This window comes from Anarrhichthys ocellatus, unplaced genomic scaffold, assembly GCF_004355925.1.
Source record: "Anarrhichthys ocellatus isolate YVR2014 unplaced genomic scaffold, GSC_Weel_1.0 scaffold1, whole genome shotgun sequence".
NCBI lineage: Eukaryota > Metazoa > Chordata > Actinopteri > Perciformes > Anarhichadidae > Anarrhichthys > Anarrhichthys ocellatus.
Window position 1 is genome coordinate 13,509,824 of NW_022280031.1, and position 22,500 is coordinate 13,532,323.

The 22,500-nt window shown below is 43.1% G+C and overlaps 4 protein-coding genes across 6 annotated transcripts in view; 2 read left to right on the plus strand and 2 right to left on the minus strand.

The window, feature by feature from the left end:
• Positions 1-2,289, minus strand: part of LOC116383970 (uncharacterized) — a 25,811-nt gene extending 23,522 nt beyond the window's left edge. The window contains exon 1 of the mRNA XM_031848210.1: positions 2,078-2,289. The gene's annotated coding sequence lies outside the window, so the exon portion shown is untranslated. The remainder of the gene's footprint in view (positions 1-2,077) is intronic.
• The window catches only part of cdh27 (cadherin 27), an 8,100-nt gene extending 2,369 nt beyond the window's left edge, over positions 1-5,731 (plus strand). For both annotated transcript variants that reach the window (XM_031848178.1, XM_031848175.1), the window contains 11 exons: positions 231-413; positions 615-922; positions 1,083-1,225; positions 3,161-3,385; positions 3,471-3,692; positions 3,799-3,920; positions 4,017-4,121; positions 4,337-4,423; positions 4,510-4,557; positions 4,646-4,732; positions 5,031-5,731. In XM_031848178.1, coding sequence (XP_031704038.1) covers positions 231-413; positions 615-922; positions 1,083-1,225; positions 3,161-3,385; positions 3,471-3,692; positions 3,799-3,920; positions 4,017-4,121; positions 4,337-4,423; positions 4,510-4,557; positions 4,646-4,732; positions 5,031-5,240 — 1,740 coding nt within the window. In that variant the 3' untranslated portion in view covers positions 5,241-5,731. The remainder of the gene's footprint in view (positions 1-230; positions 414-614; positions 923-1,082; positions 1,226-3,160; positions 3,386-3,470; positions 3,693-3,798; positions 3,921-4,016; positions 4,122-4,336; positions 4,424-4,509; positions 4,558-4,645; positions 4,733-5,030) is intronic.
• Positions 5,732-6,779: 1,048 nt separating this feature from the next.
• Positions 6,780-9,491, minus strand: LOC116384728 (protein LSM14 homolog B-B-like). 2 transcript variants are annotated; one of them, XM_031849661.1, is made up of 8 exons: positions 9,220-9,488; positions 8,924-9,087; positions 8,668-8,797; positions 7,921-8,100; positions 7,729-7,806; positions 7,335-7,475; positions 7,099-7,222; positions 6,780-7,012 (listed from the first exon to the last, which is right to left on the minus strand). In XM_031849661.1, the coding sequence occupies exons 1-8, from the start codon at positions 9,344-9,346 to the stop codon at positions 6,856-6,858; spliced, it is 1,101 nt and encodes a 366-aa protein (XP_031705521.1). In that variant the 5' UTR covers positions 9,347-9,488; the 3' UTR covers positions 6,780-6,855. The 2 variants fall into 2 exon arrangements, with proteins under 2 accessions (XP_031705521.1, XP_031705530.1); XM_031849670.1 differs by lacking the exon at positions 7,335-7,475 and having other exon boundaries at positions 9,220-9,491.
• A 1,203-nt stretch (positions 9,492-10,694) lies between these two features.
• Positions 10,695-20,946, plus strand: taf4a (TAF4A RNA polymerase II, TATA box binding protein (TBP)-associated factor). Its single transcript, XM_031849648.1, has 15 exons — positions 10,695-12,233; positions 12,398-12,531; positions 12,906-13,016; positions 13,560-13,649; positions 13,799-13,921; positions 14,119-14,208; positions 14,296-14,502; positions 14,650-14,770; positions 14,856-14,946; positions 15,108-15,277; positions 15,364-15,494; positions 15,734-15,859; positions 16,590-16,646; positions 16,732-16,854; positions 19,043-20,946. Exons 1-15 carry the CDS (start codon positions 11,525-11,527, stop codon positions 19,205-19,207), a joined length of 2,448 nt encoding a protein of 815 aa, XP_031705508.1. The 5' UTR covers positions 10,695-11,524; the 3' UTR covers positions 19,208-20,946.
• Positions 20,947-22,500: the final 1,554 nt, after the last annotated feature.

Below are 22,500 nucleotides of genomic sequence, written 5' to 3' on the forward strand. Positions count from 1 at the left end.
CGATTGTATAACCATAAAAACATTATTTTCAGATAAGGTAGGAATATATACAACAGATTTTTCAGTGCCGTTTATCCAGATCATTTTACACTTATATTTTCTCGTCAACTCCCAGTTATTGAAGGTGAAAAATGTAGGCTATAATATACTTGATACTGGTGGTAAGTGGTAAGAAGCAGCATGGCAGATTTCTTTCCCCCTGACCTCTGCACCTGTGATTCATACCGTAGGGCTCTGGCAAAGTAAAAGAAGATGAGGGCGGGACCTCTCCTCTGCGGCTGCATGTTTCGGACAAAGACACCCCAAACAGCCCGGCATGGAGAGCCAAGTACACCATTCAGGGTGACGAGGGAGAGCACTTTCAAATAAAAACAGACCCAGACACCAATGATGGAATCCTGACAGTCATAAAAGTAAGTGACGCCTAGCTGCATGCTTTACATTACAGCGACACCCACCTCTCGTCGGAAATCGAACTACTACATCGCATGCTTGTCACAGTACGTCTGCTTTCACTTGAGGTTTACACGTTTAAGGGCTTTAACAGAATGAATGTTTTATGAATGATACATACAATAAATGAAAAATTAAACATAACCACAGTACAATTTCAGCCTTTAGACTTCGAGGAGGGAGCACAAGTGGAGCTGACCATTTCAGTGGAAAATGAGGCGCCATATTTCTCCTGTAAAGTGAGGGAGAAGACGCCCTCAGGCCTCTGGAAAGTTGACTCCAGTGAACGTGATGATGATCCTCAGCCTCACTCTGTAAAAGTCGTCATCGAAGTTGAGGATACCAACGACCCCCCGCTTTTCAGTGTGACGGTCAAAGAGGCCATGCTGGAGGAGAACGCACCCATTGGAACCTGGGTGGAGAAGGTGACAGCTGTGGATCCCGACTCCAGTCACGCAAGAGATTTTGTGTAAGAGGCTATGTTTACCCTCTGGTTTGTTTGTCAGCTGGATTAAGGAAGAGAAAAAAATATTTTTCACTTGCGTAAGAATCCAATGCCCTGGTTATAATATGTGGGAGCTCTAATCTGGGACCTCCTATATACTAAAGCACATTGTATTTGTCCTCAGGTACAAGGTAGGAAATGACCCTGCTGGCTGGGTGACGGTGGATCCACACACAGGAGACATCACAACAGCCAAGACGCCAGACAGAGAATCCCCTCATGTCGTTAACGGTGTCTACACCATCTTAGTGCATGCAGTGGACGCTGGTAAAACTCAAAGTGTTGCTGGATGGCACTGACACAAACCAATTATCTTATATTGTTACGACTGAGGAAATGTTTCATTCAAATCTCTACTGCTTTGTCGCACTATTTTAGCCATGCTATTGCAGCATGGCTCTAGGGATGACTTTGGTGATCCCCTGACTTTTCCTCTGGTGCCACAAGCAATTCACAGTTTCCACCTAATTTGTGAAATAACTCCAAATTTGCTGGATGGATTGGCAAAAAATGTGGCGTATAGACATGTACTCTTCCCAGATGATTAACCCCGGAGGTGGAAAAAGTAGCCTACTAGATCATTGTCTGTTACTCAAGAGAAATTTGAAAGAAAAACTAATTTTGTTAAAATGTACTCAAGTAGAAGCAAAATGTATGGCTGGTGGCGTTACATTATAAAAAGGGGGACGCGGGGGTAGTAGTGGTTGTGTGTGTGTGTGTGTGTGTGTGTGTGTGTGTGTGTGTGTGTGAGATACTGTTGAATTAAAGAACATCTTTAGGGTACAAAATAGATTGCATCATTTGTTGACCTAACTTAAGTTGAACAACATCAGCAACAAGACCACTCTGCAGTCGGTGCAAACAACCGATTATCAATTATAAATATACAACTGCGCTCCTCAGTGTAGCCTCACAAGAAAACCCGAAAAAGAGACTAAAAACAAATAAAACGAGCTATGGACACCACGGCGCCTGAAACTTCCTTTCAGAATCAACGGTAGATTTAAACATCCCCAAAGCAGACGACGTGGACATGTAAAACAATACAACGCACGAAACTACGTTGCCATCGGTTGTTGACGTTCTCATCGGCGCTCAGCAGCGTGTTGTGGTACTCACCATCATCATAATGTGGTCCGGGTTCAACGTCTCAGAGCATGACATAACCGGTCCATCGGTCTCTCTCCCCCAGTATAACCAGTCAACTCGGACCCTCTCTGGTCCCACTGCGGCTCCTCACACACCTGAGTACCCACCACAGCATGCTATGCTATGCTATGCTAGCCAGACCCAGCTGTCCATACTGTGCAGGTGACGAACATCGTGGGTGCGTCAACTATGAGTGCTCGCCAGGTGGTTTAATAAATCCGTCATTATTAATCAAGGTGGATATAACAATTTAAAACTATGACAGGGGTTCAATAATGCTAATTATAACCCTAACCCCACATGTGATCCTAAACTTGATTGAGCTGGAGGTGCTAGTGGCTCAGGCACCTGAACCCGTGACCCATGAACTCAAACCAAATCTCTAATCATCTCCGGAGTGTCACCACTTTGGACACAGACGCATGAAGAGAACGTGGAGCTTTCCTCTCATGTCCTTTCCTCTGTTCTATTCCCACTCAGTTTATCAGAGCTTTTCATGTCACGTGTGCTTTTTACTCTGTAACGGATGCAACTTTAACAAAGTGCTTGTGATAACTTTTAGCAGAAGTATAATTACAGACGACAACAAAAAAATCTCCAAAAAGTAAAAGTAGACCAACATGACTTTGTTACAATAAGGAGAGTAAATGTGATTAATCACTTCCACCCCTAATGACTTTGGTTATCATCTGACTGTTCTTCTAGCGCCACCATGAGGTTCACATTAGTGTTTAAGTGAAATGTCTCAACAGCTGTTGGTTGGATTTCCATCAAATGTCCAACATATATTCAAGCACCTGTTAAAAGATAACTTGGAATAACTTTGGTGATCCTTTTCATCTAGCGTCAACATTTCCATTTCTGACCAAATACTAGCAAAATAGCCTAAACCTCCCACTGCCGAATGTTAACATGCTGATCTAAGGTGGTGAAAATAGTGTGAACATTATACCTGCTTCACATCAACATGTTAGCATTGTCATTGTGAGCATGTTAGCATACTGACCTTACTGTAAGTGACTCGTATTCTTGTTTTTTTCCCATCTTGGACAGGCAAGCCACCAATGACAGGCACAGCAACATTGAACATCCATATGACTGACCAGAACGACAACGTGCCTCACCTAACGGTGGACTATGTTGACATGTGTGTGTCTGACGGCCCCACCACCGCAAACATCACAGCCTTTGACCTGGATGACAATCCATTCGGAGGGCCTTTCACATTTGAACTGCTGGGGGATGTCAACGGAAAATGGAAACTGGATCCCTCATATGGTAGAGACAGCAAAGATATGAAGTGAAATATTAGGGCATACATAAAAAAACAAAAAACATTTGAATTTGGGATTGTCTCTCGCAGGATACATAGCTGGACTGGTGAAGAAGCCCAACGTGATGGCTGGCCCACATACAATTTATCTGAAGATCTCGGACATGCAGGGAAAGTTTGGCGCTTATAACCTCAGTGTGACCGTGTGCGATTGCTCTGTGAGATCCGACTGCCGAAGCCACGGTGCCACTGCCACAAAAGCTGCCTCCGGTGCTATCGGCGTAGTGTTTGCCTCACTGTTTTTACTCCTGGGTAAGAAATTACATGGTTGCCTTTAGTATCAGAGAATTCTGTGATATTGTCACAATTCTGATAACTCACTGCAAATTGCATTTTGTGGTCTCCTCCTCGCTGACAGTTCTGCTACTGATGGCGGTCGTCATCACCTGCAAAAAGGAGTTCACCACTTTAGAGACCAGTGATTCCTCTGTAGAAACACTCCTTGTATCGAACATTGAGACACCTGGAACTGACTGCCAGGTCACTGCTTAAAAACTTTTGCAAAACAATCCTGTGATACTTTTCCAGATTTGTGTTCATGCAAATAATCAGTCACTGTTTTTTTTTCCCCTCAAGATATCTAACAGTGTCCTGGCACTGTCCACTGATAAGAAGCGCTACTTATCATCTCAATGGAAAAGTCAGCATGACAGAAAGCAACACAGCACATGTTCAACAAAGGTGGGAAGAGATGGAAATTATGTAGACTAAGTTTTAGATTAATTGCAACAATCTTCAGATTTTTATGAGACGCACAATGTTGGACTTTCAAAGGTTTTCTCACACATACTTTGATGATAACCTGCGTTGTAAAAATGAAAGACTGCTATTTTGAGTGGACCCAGTGTAGTCAAAATGATCCGTTTATCACAGTTGCTCCTGTCACTTTTCAACAGGAAAGGGAACAAACCTCCATCTGCAAACACTTCACACATTACAACATGGAGAATGTTTCCTCCCTATTCAATGACGACTGGATCCAGGTAATATGCACTTATTGAACTTCAGTTATCAGTTACAACTGCATGCAAATAAATAATTCCTGTATCACTCTTTCCTCTAATCATAGGAAAATTGGAAAACTCTAATAGCCAATGGCAACCATCGCAACCACCAGGTAGACAGTTGTTTGAATTGTCATTATTGCTCATTACTTTGAGGAAGCAGCTGAAGAAACGTAATCATGTGAACTTGTTTTTGTACAGATTGATGACAAGTGGACAATGAATTTCCTCTACAAAAGGAACTCAAGCTCTGCAATGGACGCAGCTCTCCGAGCCCTGCTTCATAAGGTTGGTAGTGCAGCTATAGTATCATGTATACTCTGCAAAAGCATGCATGCATGCGCCTGCAGCAGAAGAATCGCTGTATACAGTGCATGCGCCATTATTAGGCAAGTCGTATTTTTGAGGATTCATTTTATTATTGAACAACTACAGTGCTCTCGGTCAATCCAAAATCTTAATAAACCTGAATATTTAAGAAAGTAAGAGTGAGGTTTATCTTTCTTCGGAGAAAATCTATGTGTGCACAATTATTGGGCAACATATTAGTGCAACTATTTGCTCGTTTTTTCAACTCCTCCTGCAGAAGCTCTTTCACCTGGAGACAGAGGAAGATCTGCCGGAGTATCTGCCTCACCTCTACGCAGATGAGGGGGACTCGGACAACCTCTCGGAGCTGGACAGCATCGACATTCCCGACATGGATTCATTCGATAACGCGCTGAAAGACTTGGGCCCCAAGTTCAAGAAACTGGCTTCCATTTGCAAGCCGCCACACACACAAAACATCACATAACCAACACATTTGTTCTTGAGCGGTGAAACAAACAGGATATTTTTTAAACCATACAAGGGCTGCAGTGAAAAAGTCCAAAAATGACCTCTTAATGTCTGTTATTAACCACTTTTCCTTCACCTCTATGGAAAAAAACTTTGGGGTCAAGGAAAGATGTGGAGAATTCATGAAGTTAGGAAAATACAACTGTGGTGCTTAGAGAGTCCGACTACACTTTCACTAAGCAATTGTGATACGACCACAGACGTTACTGACGTGGGGCTGGCATGGTGAAATCATGGTGAAGATGAACTACAAAAAGCGCATCAGATACTTCACCATACACTATATATACACATAAAATATACCGAAAACGGACAATTCGTTCATGTGCAGTATGAACTGTTAAATATCACTTTTTCCAACGTGCATAATGTGAATTCAACCATTCAGTTTTGAGCTTTTTACCGTTTTGATTGTAGACCTACCTAGGATTATCTTCATATATAAACTTGGACACTGGGGAAAAAATGACTTGATTACCAGGGTTGGAATTAAAATTGCAAAAGGAATATAGGCTACCAGTCAAAGCATTATATGATAAATGAGTTGAGGTGTGAAGAGGTGTACGTGTTTATTTGTTCCGGTTCCTTTTCGGACATTTATCAATGTATCCGTTTTATGAGAGTTGGTTCATCGTCAGTTTGTTATATTTACTTTCGTATTGTTTTTTACAGGTTAGAAGGGAATAAATACATGTAAAATGAAAGAGTCAGTCTATTCATCAACATGAATTTCATTAGTTTATGACTGTATGAAAAGTGTCAAAATCGGTGCAAGGGCATTTCATTTGTTTTCGAGGACCACTGAAGGGTGCGTCATTTTAAGGCGCTGCAAGGAATTGTGGGGCTGCATCATCTTCTTCCCTTTGGTAAAGACAGATCCAGTGTTTCCTATGCTAAAGGAGCTAAGAAAGGAAGCATTGAAGCAGATGTCATTAGCATTTAGATACTTATCATGTTGTCACTTCACTCAGTTATGAACCTTGTTAAGCAAAAAGGACTTTTCAACCGCAGCCAAGCTGTAGTTTTAAGGTTGATGGATGCCAATGCCAACACAGAGATGGAAGTCATTCTGATAATTATATGTTATTTAATAACAACTGTTACAAAGTCCTCCACAGTTTTCATTTTACAAGCAGGCGAACAAAAGTAAAGTAGAGTTGTCCTCCAAAAGCAATTTGGAGTTACATTCGGAAGTCAAGTAGAGAGAAGAATGAATATATTCAGCAAAAACAAAAACTACACTACGGGCCTGCTGGGCTGCTCAAAAGACACATTCCACATTAGTTTTACCAAGCCAACTGCAAAATAATTAATTTGCTTCCAGCATACAGCTGCTTGATTAAAATAAATTGCTCTCCCATATCATGTAATAAAGCTTCAAAGTACAAAATTCCCTGAATGCGAATTTGGGATAAATAAAAAAAAAAAAAGAAAAAAAAAAAAAAGAAAAAAAAAAAAAAGTCTTTGCTTTAAATTGGGGGGGGAAAAAGGGAGGTACTTTTTTTTAAATAAGTAGAAAACTACAATATTTACAGAAAAGGTTAACAAAAAGACAAACAAAAGAAGCACATTTACACCCTCCCACTAACAATTTTTGGGAGGGGTCGCTGCTCAGGGGTGCTCTGCCCTCTGCGTCCTCGGCCCCTGAATCCTCTGCCTCGCAGGAAGCGGCCGGGCACTCCAAATGTTTCCATGTTCATTTTTTTCTCCTCCGCCCAGGTGGTTCTCCTTCGGATGCACAACAAAAAACAATTTACATATATTGTTGAACATGACAAACCGCTGAGGTAACAGAAAGACAGTTACATAATCACCTGGGCTTCAGGTCGGATGAGATGTTGTCAAAGAAGCATTTGGCTTTGTCGTAGTACTTCTCTCCGAGAGTGTCCTCTTGCGTACCCGGGCTGTCCTGGGCCTCCCCAGAATCAGACTTTTCCACTGCAGAGAAATCGCACAAAAAAAAAAAAAAAAAATTGCATATATACACATATACCCCAAATTGCTTTACGTGATGTTCACTTTTGACAGATATCCTTTGAAATAAACATACCCACAACCTCCTTAGTAAGATCATCTTTAAACTGAGCATTTGCAGTTTCAAAATCAAAATCTGACTCAAACTGCAAGGTTGTGGCCTTTGAGTTTTTCACAAGAAGTTGGCCTCTGCTTCGATTCCTGGACCTGCGACTGCCTGCACGTGAGCACCAGAAAAATTTTAGATAACAAACACTAGTGTAAAACCTGTTTTAGTAACCATTTAGAACAGGTTCATCTAGTCCTGGATAATTACATGTCAGACAGCAGAGCTAAACGAGTCTACTTGGAAGAAAAAAAAACAAATTCCTGCTGTACGTCTGCCATCTGATGGAACAAACAGTCATGACAAAAGTACTGCAGCATGTCAGTAGGAAATAACTTGGAGCAAACATTTCTAATTTTGATACCTTGCTTTTGCCTTTCTTTCTGGTTCTCAGTGCCTTGACCTTGAACCTTGGCTGCAATTGGCTGAGATGGTGCCTGACCTAAACATAAATAAATTAAATGTTTAAGTCTTTAGATGGATTAGAAGCAATGCTAAAAACAGAAGCCGAGTGCTTTATCTTGTACAATATGAGCCACTGTGTCAGTGTTCTTACTGGTGGGAACGTTCTCCTTATGAACCTGTCCAGAGCGCTGGATTGGACGAACAGGCTGCTTGCCCTGTGGCTGGGTAGAAGTCTTTTCCCTTTTCGGTGAGACACTGACCGAGGGCACGGTCTGGACAGCCTGCTCGACCATGGGAGCCCTTCTGGCTGGGATGCCATGAAGTCCTGGTACTGAGGGAGCAGGAACAAACATGGTGGGTAAATAGCCACCGACAATACACTTTAGCATTTATTGATTGGTTTATTTGATGAGGGACAGTGCACATTAATAAAAACATTTCAGTAAATGCGCCAGAGTTAGCCAAAAGTCTATTTTTCATCTGTAGTCCCAAGAGGCAGAGGTTACAAAATAAACCCAACAACAGAACGCAAGATTAAATTTAAAAGGTTGGACAATATTGACGCTTTACAATGCGTGCACAAACAATGAAAAAAAGAGAATATTAATATACGTAGTATCATCACTCAGGAGACTCTCATACATTGTCAAGTACTAACAAGACATGCAACACAGAGGCTCTCAAAGTCACACACAAAGCAAATAAAAGGGATAATTATGTTACAATAGAAACATGCACTAAAGACATTATGATGCAATTGTTAGACACTAAAAAACATCCATGTCAGAGGCACAAAACATAAAAGCATGCAGAGTATGTGAAATACATAAAGTCAGACACAACTAAACAATAAAAGACAAAAATAAAAAATATGACATTTCCGAGACATTAAATGTACCGAGGCCCAGTGCTGCGTTGTACTGCTGGTTGAGTAGAGAAGTAGCAGCCAGCTGGTTGTAGGTGGGCATCATGTCTCTGTATGAACTCCAGCGTGGGTGATACGCAGCAGAGGAGTTGCCAAGGGATGACTGAAATCAAAAAAAAGTTAAGACAAAAAGAAACCCCGTTTTATCAATAGAGTAGTATGACCTTTTGATGAACGTCATATGCAAATAATATTGAAAACTCTGCCAAATCTCAGAGCGCACACACACCTGTACAATAGCAGGGTCACGAGGCAGTCCATAGTGGGGTTTCGGTGGCTCAGACACAGTGATATCTTTGATGTCACTTCCTCTGAAGATTATGTATTCATAGATTTCATCTTTGGGTGGCGCCGGTCTGTCTGTGTGCCGGTCCTCTGTCCCATAGGATTTAACTGTTGGGAAACACAGAAGTTTTGTTTAAGTACAGCTTACATTAAGGAACAAACGGTAAGGTCACTACCTTCATGTATTGAGATAAGTATCAAAGAGAAAAACACGTGTCGCATACAGGCCTACCAACCTACCTTTGGCTAACGCAACGGTGGACCTATCCGTGTCGACAGACGACAATATCCCCTCATACCGCATCTGCGCCTTGGATATCAAACTAATCTTACTGCCGATGTACGGGGTGCCTCCTCCAGCACTCATGTTTGCAGCGAAAAAAAATATGTTTCTCAAATTCAAAAGCAGCGGCTAAATCTCAGAGCGTTGAAGCACGGCACACATCCGACACGGAATCAATCAGATCAAGCTGTGCACACAATCAGCGCGCACCTGTGCGCTTTATAAGGTTTTCAGTGACGCGCCTCTTCGCCGATGGCGCTCACCTGCGTGTGAAATAGGGTTAGTTTCTTTTGCTAGCTGGCGTACACCGCAAGAAACCAAGCGCAAGACTGTTACGGCCTTGGTAACACTGGACATCCTGTTGCCAAGACAAAGCACACGACCGGAAAGGCTAGCAGCGGTGACCATGGAGGAGTTTGAGGGAGAGGTGGAAAGTGGTTTAAAAAAAAATACTTTTATTTTACTCCCTTGATGACACAATTATGAGCACTTGATTCATCTGCCCCACCTAATCTGCACGTGGCAATATGTAGGCTATAGGGGGGATTTTATCTCCCCAGAAAGGTGAGAAGATGGAAAATCAACTATTTATTTATTTATTATCATAGTATAGGTTATATCATATTATACTGCTCAAGATAATCAAGTCACATTTGGATGTGAAAAAGAAATAGATATTGTGAAATGGCAGTTTAGTTACAGGGGTTTAACACATTTTTTTATATATATCATATATCAAATTTCCTTCTTCAGTTTCCCTTTTCTTTTTAACATATATACGACATGATTACCCTAAGTGGTACAATATAATACTAATTATATGTCATTCTCATTCTATTGCAATTGTGCGTGAAATTCCATAAAAATTGACACATGCAAAATTCCTTGCAGCTGTATTTGGTAATGATAAAAAAGGTGAGGATGCGATAATTGCTCTTATCTATGAAACGTGTATAAGCCTACCAGAAAATGATTTAATAGCAGCGAGGGGTCTTACAGCCTAACACCTCTTAAATTGTACTGAACATTTCTAACTTTTCAACACATGACTAGCCTTAGCTTATATTTATATTTACATTACATTTATATTATACTTGTTTAGAGTACTGTTATCTGTTTGTGCACTATATTTTATTGTAAATTGTAATACGTTTATATTTTTTGCACTGTTGATTGTTTAATGTTATGCACCATGTCAAATTCCTTGTATGTGCAACATACGTTGGCATTTAAACGGTTCTGATTCTGATATTTGAAAAATGAAAGTAAAACGTAAACACTTAGTTTGCATCGTGCATTTATCTAAAAAAATCAGCGCACGTGGGACCTTAACCACAGTGTTAGTCCCATGACTGCTGACAGCACTGTAGGCTACACGATTAGCTCTCTAACAGGAGGGTGGGGCGCCCTCAAACGCCTCTTTACAACAGCTACTTCACTTGTTGGCCAAAAACACTGCAGCCATCTTGCCCCGCGCGTCAAGAGTGAGTAAACTCTGAAATTAGGTTCGTTGGCTTGCTGTAAACCACGTTATTATTCTACCAATAGTCACGCGGTGCAATTCCGAAACCAAATCGCCATTGGGTTTGTGTAAACACGTCGGCGACGATGTAATATTTGATGAAGACAATTCGTCTCAGATACGATGTTGTTCCGTCTTACTCATCCCCCGGAATGACAGCTGAAGCCATTGGTACCGCCTTTTAAAATGCGGAGCAGCCAATCACAGCTCGCCGAAATCCCCCGCACGGAGACGTTTCGCTGTTATGCGCATGCGCATGTCAGTTGGTAAGTCCCTCCGCTCTCTCACAACCTCGCGGGAGTGTGAAGATGGCGGTTGAGTCCGGTCCGCTGGATGAGCCTTTTTTACACACAGAGGCGAATAAAGCGGTAGTTTGTCATCCCGTTCAGTCTGTAGAGTCACATCTGTCGTTCTTGTGTCACAACAACCACTGGTGTAGGCACGAGGCAGACGGTAATTACACGGCTATAGTTCACGGACAAGAGGGTAGCGCGAGCTAATGTCCAGCTGGGACTTGGTCAAGACGATTGCCAAAAGCAGGTACGCTGTAACTACTACTGTTGTTTACCTATTTGTATCTCCGAGTATACACGAAAAGCAACAGCTGACCGAGAAAAACAGTGTCAGAGTCTTGCACCCATCACAAATTCAAGATTGTTCTGTGCTTCTTTTAAACAAGTTGGAAGTGTAGTGTGTGTGGGGGTTCTCATCATAACGAGGTCCCTCCCCATGGTTCAACCATGGATGCGTCGACGGACTCCACCACGGGACACGACCCGGACAAAACACTTGTTGTCAGTGGCGCTGTGACTTCTCTCCCTACTCACCAGGGAATAGTAGACTCACACTCAGCGCAGACTTTCAATGGGAGCCGAGTTATGAACTCTCACAATTCAGGAAGTGCCGACTCTCTCGCGGGGGCGACGGTGACAAGTGGTACCGTGATATCTGTCAACAACAGTGGACCAGTGGTGCCCAAAGGGCTGGCCAGTGCAGCAATGCATCCCTCGTCAAACAGTGTAATCCAGACGCATCTCGTGAACTCCCCGAGTGTCGTCTCTGCGGCTGCAGGACCCACGGTGACGCTCGTCAGGCCGCCCGTGCACACCGCGGGGTCGGGTGCAACTTTGAATGGGAACAATACTAATGCGAGCCTCAACACAGCAGGTCACACAGGTTTAGGCATACAAACCCCGCCGTCCAACTCGCTCTCTGTGAGCGCAGGGTCGAACATAATCAAAGCAGAGCCACCCACAACAATAATACAGTCGGCACCGCTGCAGGCGGCTGTCAGTCCTGGTGCCGTCGGCGCTGCCCGGATTACTCCGATGGTAGCCAGCGGTCCCGGCGGGATCCGAGCCCTGACGCCTCAGATGTTGGCCCCAAGGCTGCCCCAGACCTCACCGGGACAGCCCAGTATTGGCCTGCATAACATCCAGCTCCCCCCGGGTGAGTGAAGTCATTCTTTTACATGAATACAAATAAATATTGAATGATTATTTTCTTATTTAATGTCAGTCATCCAATAGAAAGTATGTGTCCTCTCAGATGCAACATCAGTAGTGCGCCAGAATTCCCTAAATAACACAGAACTGTTGTGATTTATGGTTCAGGGATGGTGCTTGTGCGCAGTGAGAGTGGACAGCTGCTGATGATTCCTCAGCAGGCTCTGGCCCAGATGCAGGCCCAGGCACAAGGAGGCATGGCCCCTCGGACCGCTGCACCGACAAGCGTGCCTCCTGGCCAGGTAAGATCCCCTAGTCTGCCTCGGAAGACCTTTGTGCCATCAACCATTGCGTCACTTCAGTGTTATAGTCCATGTACAGGCACTTGACTGAAATGGTGACATGGAAGTGACACATTTTCAACTAAAGGCGTATCTTAAAGATAATATGGATTCGATGTTGTCACTGTACATCGATGATATTAGATCGCTGATCATTAAATCTATATATCGATCCAGATCAATGTGTCATTATATCCCTATTTATTACTAGTCATTCATGCTAAATTCGAACTAGCATTTTATTTATGTATAATTTACGATGTAAACAGTAGATGTCTTCTGGTTTGATGAAACTGTGTGATGTCCATCACGTCCTGTTTTGTGTCTCGGCTCAGGCTCCTGGAAACATCAGCAGACTAGTGGCCCCCAGCACAATCCGTCAGGGCTGTCCCGCCCCAACGCCACTCGCTGCGACCACCACCCTTCACAGACCCCCCATCCTTCAGGTAACCCCGACTGACCCCATAACTTGCTCATGCTACAGACTGATGGATGATACAAAGTGACCCATTCACTGTTTGACACATAAGCTGGTAATATCATACTGTACTATAATACATCATCAAAGTGACACTAGAAGGATCTCATGAGTGCATTTTGCCTCAATCGAAAGGATATGAACTCTCATTCTCTAGAAGATGTGTTGTTTGGTGCATAGTGTGAATAAATGTTTTTCCTATTGCCCGGGATTATTGGTAATCCTGAAACTTTTTTCCTGGATTTATTTATAAAGAGTTGAAACTGAAACATGTCAGCAGATTTGCCAGTTACAAATATAGGATGCTGACGTCTTTACTGATGTCGTAAAAGTTCTTTTTTTGAGGAAGCAAACCCAACTGAAATTCAGTGCAGGAGAAGAGCACCTGTTTCCTCTTATGAACCTGAAATTTGATGCAAGTCTAAAACCCACACATGACTTGAAACGTGGGGTTTGAAACATTTGAACAACCTAAATAACATGTTTATGATGGTGACGTCTGTCTTCCCAGAGCTCAGTTGGGGCTGCAGCACCAGGAATTACCTCCAGGACCGTCAGCCAAACAGCTGGGACCACCATTGCCTCAGTCATGATGAGCAGAGTGAGTTGTGCTATGCCCCCGAGGGATAAGACCGTCGTTTAATAGTCGTATCCTAAAAGAAGGCAAAAGATGCGGCGATGTCTAGCCTGGTTATTCAAAAAACAAGACGGGAATCTGTGCATACTCTGAATGCTCTGTGTATTTGGCAGGAGACAATAGAGAACGTGAAGAAATGTAAGAACTTCCTGTCGACGTTGATCAAGCTGGCATCCACTGGGAAGCAATCTACAGAGACTGCAGCCAGTGTGAGAGAGCTGGTCAAGGAGCTGCTGGTGAGTGAGCCCTACATACAGGAGACACACATGCTTTCTCATTTGACAAGGATATTGTCAAATGACAAATAAATACTATTGTTGACTTAAAAGTAAAAAAAAAAAAGAATCCCAGCTGTCCTTTAAAAGTGGAAGCATCATCTGTACCTGCAAATGATGGCTCTCTCTCAGCTCTTTATGCCTGAATGTTGTACTAGGAGGCCAAACTGGAAGCGGAGGAATTCACCAGCAGATTGTACAAAGAGCTCAACTCCTCGCCCCAACCTTACCTTGTGCCTTTCCTCAAGGTAAGATAGCTTGTATTCTATTGTCATTTTTCCGAGTGTCATCTTTCAGTGCGTCTCTGTAAATTGTAACCCGTTCATGTTCTGTAGAGAAGCCTCCCAGCCCTGAGGCAGCTCACCCCAGACTCGGCAGCCTTCATCCAGCAGAGTCAGCTTCCCCAGCAGGCCTCAGGTCCGGTCCCCTCCACCTCACCCACCACGGTGGTCCTGGGCAGCTCAGCACCCCGCCTCACTGCTGCAGTCAGCAGGCCTCAGCTCCAGCCCGGCATAAGCAAACCAGGACTGACCCCCTCACTGGTAAACCGACCGTCGACCGAACTCAAAGCTATAACTTTGAGTGGCGTTTTATATTTCCACTCCCTGACATTGCACAATAAAACATACATTTTACATATCACCCTGCTAATAATTACACAATCTGCATTTGGAACTTTATCCATGCAGGTTATCCAGCCCCAACAGCAGAGAGCAATGTTGAAACCTCAGGTAGTCTTACCCACAACCCCCATGGTGACTCTCAGGAATCAGGCCCCTGGCCGCATCATGCTGGGACAGCAACAGCCGGGTGAGGAAGTCAATTTGATCACATCCCCGTCCGTCTTTCTTTGGGTGACCTGTAGTATTCATTGAGATTTTTGTGTCTCTGCCAGTTCCTGTGTCACCTTTTTTTAAACAAGTCTCTGCTGCGTCCATGAGCCTGGCTCAAAGGAACAAGCTGAGAGAGGCGGGTGGCACATTCAAGTAAGAACAAAGATTACAGAATTCAGATCAGTTTTCACCATAAATGTCCCTTAATCAGTTATAGTGAAAGCATCACTTGAAGGTGGAAAATGTACTTTTGGAAACTCTTCGAAAAAAAAAATCAGCCATTTGTTTTGCCACACCTTCGTTTATGTTTACAGAGACGAGGACGACATCAACGATGTGGCCTCCATGGCTGGAGTGAACCTATCTGAGGAAAGTGCTAATATCCTCGCAACCAATTCTGGACTCGTGGGAGCGGTGACGCATTCCTGTAAGGACGAGGCCTTCCTCTCCTTTGCCTTTCTACAGAGGAGAATGCAGGACATCGGTGAGACACGTACAACATTTTTGACAATACAGCATCTATCTATCTATTTATCCTAAAGCCCCAAGATGTCTCCGTTTCTTTTCCAGGTCGGAGGTATGGTGTGACAGACCTGGGTGCGGAGGTGGTGAACTTTGTCTCCCACGCTACTCAGCAGCGGCTCCAGAACCTGATGGGAAAAGTTACTCTGGTGGCTCAGCAGAAAAACGTCAACTTCAAGGTTTGTTTACGGCATCATTAGAGAGACTCGTACGAGTATACATGTCTCCTCCCCACAGTTTAGATTGAGTCTTAACCAGATGCTCGCATCCAATCAATGTTGATGCTAAGACACTAAAGGGTCCGCTGTATTTTCGATGCAAGTGACAGATACAAGGTTTTGAGTTCACATATGTGCAGTAATCTCTTTTGTAAGCTTTTTCTGGGATAACATTGTGACACTCTGCTGTCTGTCGGCAGGAGGATGACACGCATGAGCAGAGCAGCGATGTTCGTGCTCAGCTCAAGTTCTTTGAGCAGCTGGACCAGCTGGAGAAACAACAGAAGGAGGAACAGGAGAGAGAGATCCTCCTAAAGGCAGCGAAGGTGCAGCTTCACTCACAGATACTAATAATAATCATCATACAAATATGTCCAAAGGCTATTGGGGAAATTCACTTTACACAAAATTGTAGTAAAAGGTAATGGGGGTAGCTGTAGTGAAGAGTTACAATCAATTCCTCTCTTTGATAAATACTTTGATCAAATATTCTGTGTTAGAATGAAACATCTTATGCACTCATCAAAACACGCACTTTGTTGCCGTGACTTATGCAGCAGGCACGGCATTGAAGATCTTCTGGGATTGAATAGACTTTCATCCATTTTTTTTAATTTTTATTTCAAGGGTGTACTGTGTTGCATTTTTAATGTCTGGATGAGATCAACCCATTTATTTATAACAGCAGGTGTCGTAAATGCTGATTTGTTTGGCCTACATTTAGTGTTTTGGTATCCCGCAGCTATTCTCTTCTCCAGAAACACATTCATACTCTGTAATGTTTGACTAAAGGTCGCTTGCGATTGATTCTGACTCACCCTCAGGATGTTAGGACGTAACTCTGAACAATTTCTAACAAATGTACTGTGTGATATATCAAATAGCAATTTACATATATATATAAAACACGTTTTTTGTTGAAGAATTGTGCAGTAAAAAAAATGTAAATATTGATGTTTATGAGACTATTTAGAGGACGTGAACTCACAAGTAATTTATGGAGAATCTGCTTCTGCCAACATCGGTTGTTAACGCGTCTTGTTCTCGGCCTTGCAGTCTCGAGCTCGGCAGGAGGACCCAGAGCAGCTGCGTCTGAAACAGAAGGCAAAAGAGGTAGGATGAGAGGGGCCGGACAGTCAACTAGTGTTTAAGCAATGCATGCTGGGATTTTTCATGTTGCTCCGTGTGCGTTATCCAGATGCAGCAGCAGGAGCTGGCTCAGATGAGACAGAGGGAGGCCAACCTAACAGCTTTGGCAGCCATCGGTCCCAGGAAGAAGAGGAAGATTCTGGGCTCTCCATCCTCCTCTGCTGCAGCCGAGGTAATGCTAATTATACAGTACATTCCCCAAATAGTGTTATTGGTTCTGGGCCAGCGGGATAAAGAAGCGGTGGCGTAGCTTGTTTATCTTTGGCACCACTTTCCATCACAACCTCAGCCGTCTTCACCCTGCAGGGAACATCTCTTTACGTTCCTTAATTAGCATAAGCTGGACAGAGACTGAATGGAGAGTCACATGACTCACCTGTGCTCTTCACATACTGCTCGTTAGTTCTGTCAGTACACACTACTCATGCACAACGTCAGCTGACTACAAGTCACCGGTCACATTCATTAAATACAATGAGACGGTCTTCATAAAGTGACAAACCTTTAGTCTCGGTGCTTCATCTTCTAGTTGTTCTTTGATACGCATTACCGTTATTGGTTTAATTAATTGATTTTTCCATTGACCACAAATCTCTCTGTTCTACATTTTTGATTGCTATATATGTGTATATACTATATATACACTCCATGTGTTGGGGGTTCGTCTCTGTTTAGTGTTTTCTTTCTCTCCACATTCAATCTTCCACTGTTTGGATTCACTCGGGAGCATCCACGATAGCAGAGGCTGTTCTCAGAAATGAGCGTCAAACCATTCGCTGCAATAACTGTTCCTGTATAATTCCCTCAGTAAATCCCTTCTTCTGTTTACTTACTTTGACAAAGGCTGCAGTAATTTAAAAGGTGGTGTTTATTTGTACACCTTCCCTGCCCCCCCCCCCAACAACACTGTGTGCTGGTCTTCTTCTGTAGACTTCATTATAATGTTTATTGAAAAATACAAGAAATACAGATGTCTCCGAGTTGCATTGTATTCTGTTGGGTACGATGCAAATTGCTGTAGCAGTAAATGGTAAGTGGGAAAGACGTTGTCAAATCAAACAAACGCCCATGGACGTAACATTTAAACCAAAGAGTATTGTGTTTTTCTATAAGCAACAGAGGTTATGACTGCAGGGCTTCCTAAATAATCTGCATGGCATTGCTGGTAAAAAAGGGCATTTATAGGGTTCATGGCAATTAAAAGTATGCAAGAAACTACTTATAATGATCACGGTTGCAGTGATCAAATGCTTAAATGGCTCACAAATCTTGGGACAGAATCATTCCTTTACAAATGCTGTTAAAATAATTTGTTATAGTTATCAAATAGTCCACTTACAGTGTTCATTGTTGGTCTTTTCATACATCATACCTTTTTAAAAACAGTACCCGGTCTGCTTCAGGCTGGCTACCTAAGGCTGGTGCTGCGTGCATATTGAAATCATGACAGTAAAAACAGAAACGTAGTGTTCCAAAGGTTTCCTTGTGTCGTCTACGAGCAGTCGTAGGGCTGCTAAAACTAATGCACACAAATACTCATCACTACTTTATATTCATGTAATAAATATACAAATGTCAATTAGATGACAATCTACATGACACATAAAGACAATAATTATAATAATCATCCACTTAGCGATCAAGTTGACCCGGACAGACGTGATCGCTATAAGCGGTTCCCGCTGTACTTCATCCAAAATTCCCGTAGTAGACTCGGCCTACTGTGTCACAAAAGCCTTTTCTTTAACCATTCATAAATGTCCTATGTTGTGGCTGTTTACCTCTAAAGCACTCTTGTAGGGGGAAAAAATAGTTCTGATGTATTAAAGAATAACAAGTTCATTGGCCAACATGCATCTATCCATTACATTTCTTTACTGCTTTCAAAGTAGTTCAAGGTTGTGTGGAGCGGACGTCTATCCCATCATGATTCTGACAAGAGGCAGGGTCTATTCAAGTGCTCACACATGCATACCAACAGTTCAACCACAGCTACTATTTCATCATATTCCTACAGCTTTAGCCAAACCTCTCTGCTGGCTCGCTGGTGTTAATGCAGTGTGGATACATTTATCTTGATCAAATGGTACATTTCTATTTAGTTGAGCTATTCCACAAGCTCTCCACCAGCTCCCCTGGTAACTGCAGAAGTAGGGCTGCGCTCTGGGGTACTAGCTCTCCTGGATGGAGTTCATTGACCGCGTGCTTTTGGAGTGTTGAATTGAATCCGGAGCAACCCATGCAGGAGAACATGCAAACTGTGCACGGGGAAGGCTCCAGCCAGATGTAGCTTTCTAACAGTGCACACACACACACACACACACACTCTAAACCTCTCTTTCTCCCGCCCATCTTGTCAGGGATCAGGACCGGGTCCCTCTCCGTCTGGCGGGGCTGGTCCGTCTGGCTCCAGACCCACGCGGCAGCGCATCACGCGCGTCAATCTCAGGGACCTGCTCTTCTGTTTGGAGAACGAGAGATCCACCAGTCACTCCCAGTTCCTCTACAAGGGCTTTCTCAAATAGGCTCGATGTCAGAGGGGGGAGGAGGGGGAATGTGTGTGGAGAGACCAACCGCTCCCACCACAGAGACGGCATATCTTCTAAACGAAGAGGAGGAGGAGAGCGGCGTCTCGGCACATTTGGAAGCTTTTCGGATATACCTGATAACCTGAAGTACAGTGATAACTATATTGGATGGCCTCTCTACCCCCCCCCCCCCCACTTTAAATAATGCCTATTTAGCTTCAGAGCACTCATGGACTAATGCTATTTACCCTGTACAACTATTGAAAAAGTGCAGTAATGGATTGTGTGTTATGAGGAAGTGTCTATGTATGAACACATGAATTATTGTACATTATGCACTGTCACACAGTACAGTATATTTTCAGATTATTTGTATGCGCATTAGACTTAAAAGCAATGAAAATCATTTTGTTTTCAAATCAAGTTTTAATCCACCACCGACTCATTTTATTGAATAATGATTTTATTTTGATGATTTATTATTAGCTTGGCTCCAAACTGTGTAACCTACTGAGTTGCCTTCCTAACTATCAATAAGCCATAAAGCCACCCCGAGGCATGTAACCGTGCTGTAACTCATGAAGCAGTAGCTCTGTATCCGTCATCTCCATCACTATGCTTTGTGTGTTCAGCATATTTATTTACTAAACTCGAGCTTAAATGAACGTTTAGTTATTTATTTAATTTCACGTGGCGTGTCAGTTGTTTCATGTAGCTTCAATTTAAAACTAAATGCATTTACCTGCATAGGATCTGTTTCAGATTAGTTTTGATATGTTGTTGGGTGTTTTAGATTTCAGTGAGTGAAGAGGGGTTTGTTCTTTTTTAATCTTTTAAGTTGTTCTTTATGAAATTAGTTTGACATTATTGATTTCTGTAACTTAGTAGGTTTCAGAAAGCTTTTAACCCGTGTTGCTATACCAAACATACATCTACCTGAAAGTGATTTCTATTTTTGTAGCTGCCCACCAACACACATTTTTACTTTTTCAATAGTGACTGACACTGTCCTCCGACTCAAGAAGCACTCAGGTGTATCTTCATATGTATTTGTAAATGTTACACCTAAAGTTTACACATGGCTTTGTATAGAATTGAGAATTGACCCACCCAGCATAAAGAAAACCACATTTTATCTATTAAATAGTTTTAATAAATAATGATTTTACAGTAACTGGTGTGGTTTGGTGTTTAAAGAGAGAGTTTTTGTATTGCATTGTATCACACTAGGGGGCAGCATTGCATTATTAGAACATCTGGATGGGAGCTCCGTGTGGCACTGAGGCTTTGTACATGAGTGAGCTGAATGCCTTTAATTCCTTCTTACTCTACCTGTTCACAGATAATTCCACTTAATCCTCTAACATCTGCAAAGCCACATGTAGTACACAATGCGTGTCCCCCAGGTCTACGCGGGCATCTATTGAGCACAACTCCCATGAGCAGAACACACAGCTCTCAACCTAGAACGAAAGAAAAATCACGCTCACACACAGTCTGCGACCAGTCTGTGCAGGTTTATGTTGGGAAGTCTCGTTTGAGTCCGTCTCCATTATGGGCCCAACACACGGCGCACTGGCAACAGCTGCAACATCAGCTGCGAACATTCTCCACAAGCATGGGCTGCAAATGATTAGGCCACTCTGCCACTGGGACAGTTGCCTGATGCTGCAATGATTGGGAGCAGCTTTCGTATCGGCGTTGACCAAAGAGGAACAATAAGTGTACATTTGGAGCCATCAGTGGTGATGAGCCACACTTTCATTTTCTATAATGAAAGTACATCTGGGAGCCACTAGGTGGCAATTTTACCCCATTACAGGATTCTCCTGTAGCTGACATGGACTGAAACGGCAGGTTCTTCTTTATAGTTAATATTGTCTCGGTACATTTTGGTTGATGTTAGTGTTCACATGTTCACGCTTTGCTCTGCTGGACACAACAGACCACTAAGCCAATCTGTGAGGCAAAAAGAAAGGGAGAGAAACACCCTGGATTGCCAATTATATCACAGCACTGTGATGCTGTGAGAGAGCAGAGCTGGATAAAAAAAAAACAAGCTTTCCGTCATGAGTACAGCGCCGGCGTGGCCTCGCAATCCCTCGTGGCGTCCGTCTTGGTGCTGGTGACTCAGGTTAGGCCTCGACCCTTGTGCCTCAGCCCAATCCAATATTTTTCCTGGTAATCCTCCTTCCACTCCTCAACACTGCTGCTCTTTCAGAGTTAAGTCCACATAAGCTCCCACTTGAGTGCCAGAGGCAGAGCAACAACGGGGATGGTGCGGTTGCCTAGCGACGTCTCAGTCACTGCACCTGAGGGTGTTGGGTAAACACCCCGAGCCTGCCGGAGGGAAGAGGAGAGGAGTAACATCGCCGTTTCCTTCCATGACATTTATTAAAAGGGGGGCTGTTATTCATTTGTTACATTCATTGTTGTCATTTATGACCCCCGGGTGAGATTATATAATAAACCACACATAAAAGTAAGTTCATTAATGTGTGTGAGTGGGTGTGTGTGTGAGCAGGCACGCGCATGCCTGTGACTGTTGCTCTGTTGCTTTTGTCTGAATCCAAGATGCCATTTGACTGCAGCAATAGTGCGTCTCAGCAGGGTGCTCCTTTTGCACTGTTGTGATAAATCTCCAGTCTGAAATTATTTTTGCTTGTTTACGCTCACAGAGGGGCTCAGTTTTAATGATGGTTAGAGGCTGATGAAAGCCCGCCCCCCCCGCCCCATCACTCATATGAATCAGATGGTTATGAAAATCTTGATTAAAGGTAAGACCCCTATAGCAAGATAAATAAGGGGGTTGTGGTGTTCTTTCATTGACACTACTTTGCAAACCAATGAATTCAAAATTCCATTTGTAATCCCACCATATTCACACTGTGAGACAAATGCAATACTAAGAGTCAGTTAATTAATTTTATCCCTTTTAACGCCTCCTTGCATATTGTTGATTAAGCTTGGAGCTTATGAATAAAACTCCCCCCAAGGAGGAACGTGAGAATGGGATTTGGATGAACTGATGTGGCACTTTATCGTCCATTAAGATGCACAAATCCAGTAGCCTATAACCGCTCTCACCCTGGTATGAAAGTGAATGATTTTCAGCCTTTCCTGAATAATCAAACCTTGCAATATAACATTCAACAACAACTCATTAGTTTACACCTCCTCGCAAGTCCATTTCCTGTGTGCCCTTGTTCCAGCCGGGTTAATGCTGACTTTCGGACTCTTTTGTTATGGGGTCGACGGGGCCAGTCTGCTTTGGCCCGGAGATACTATAA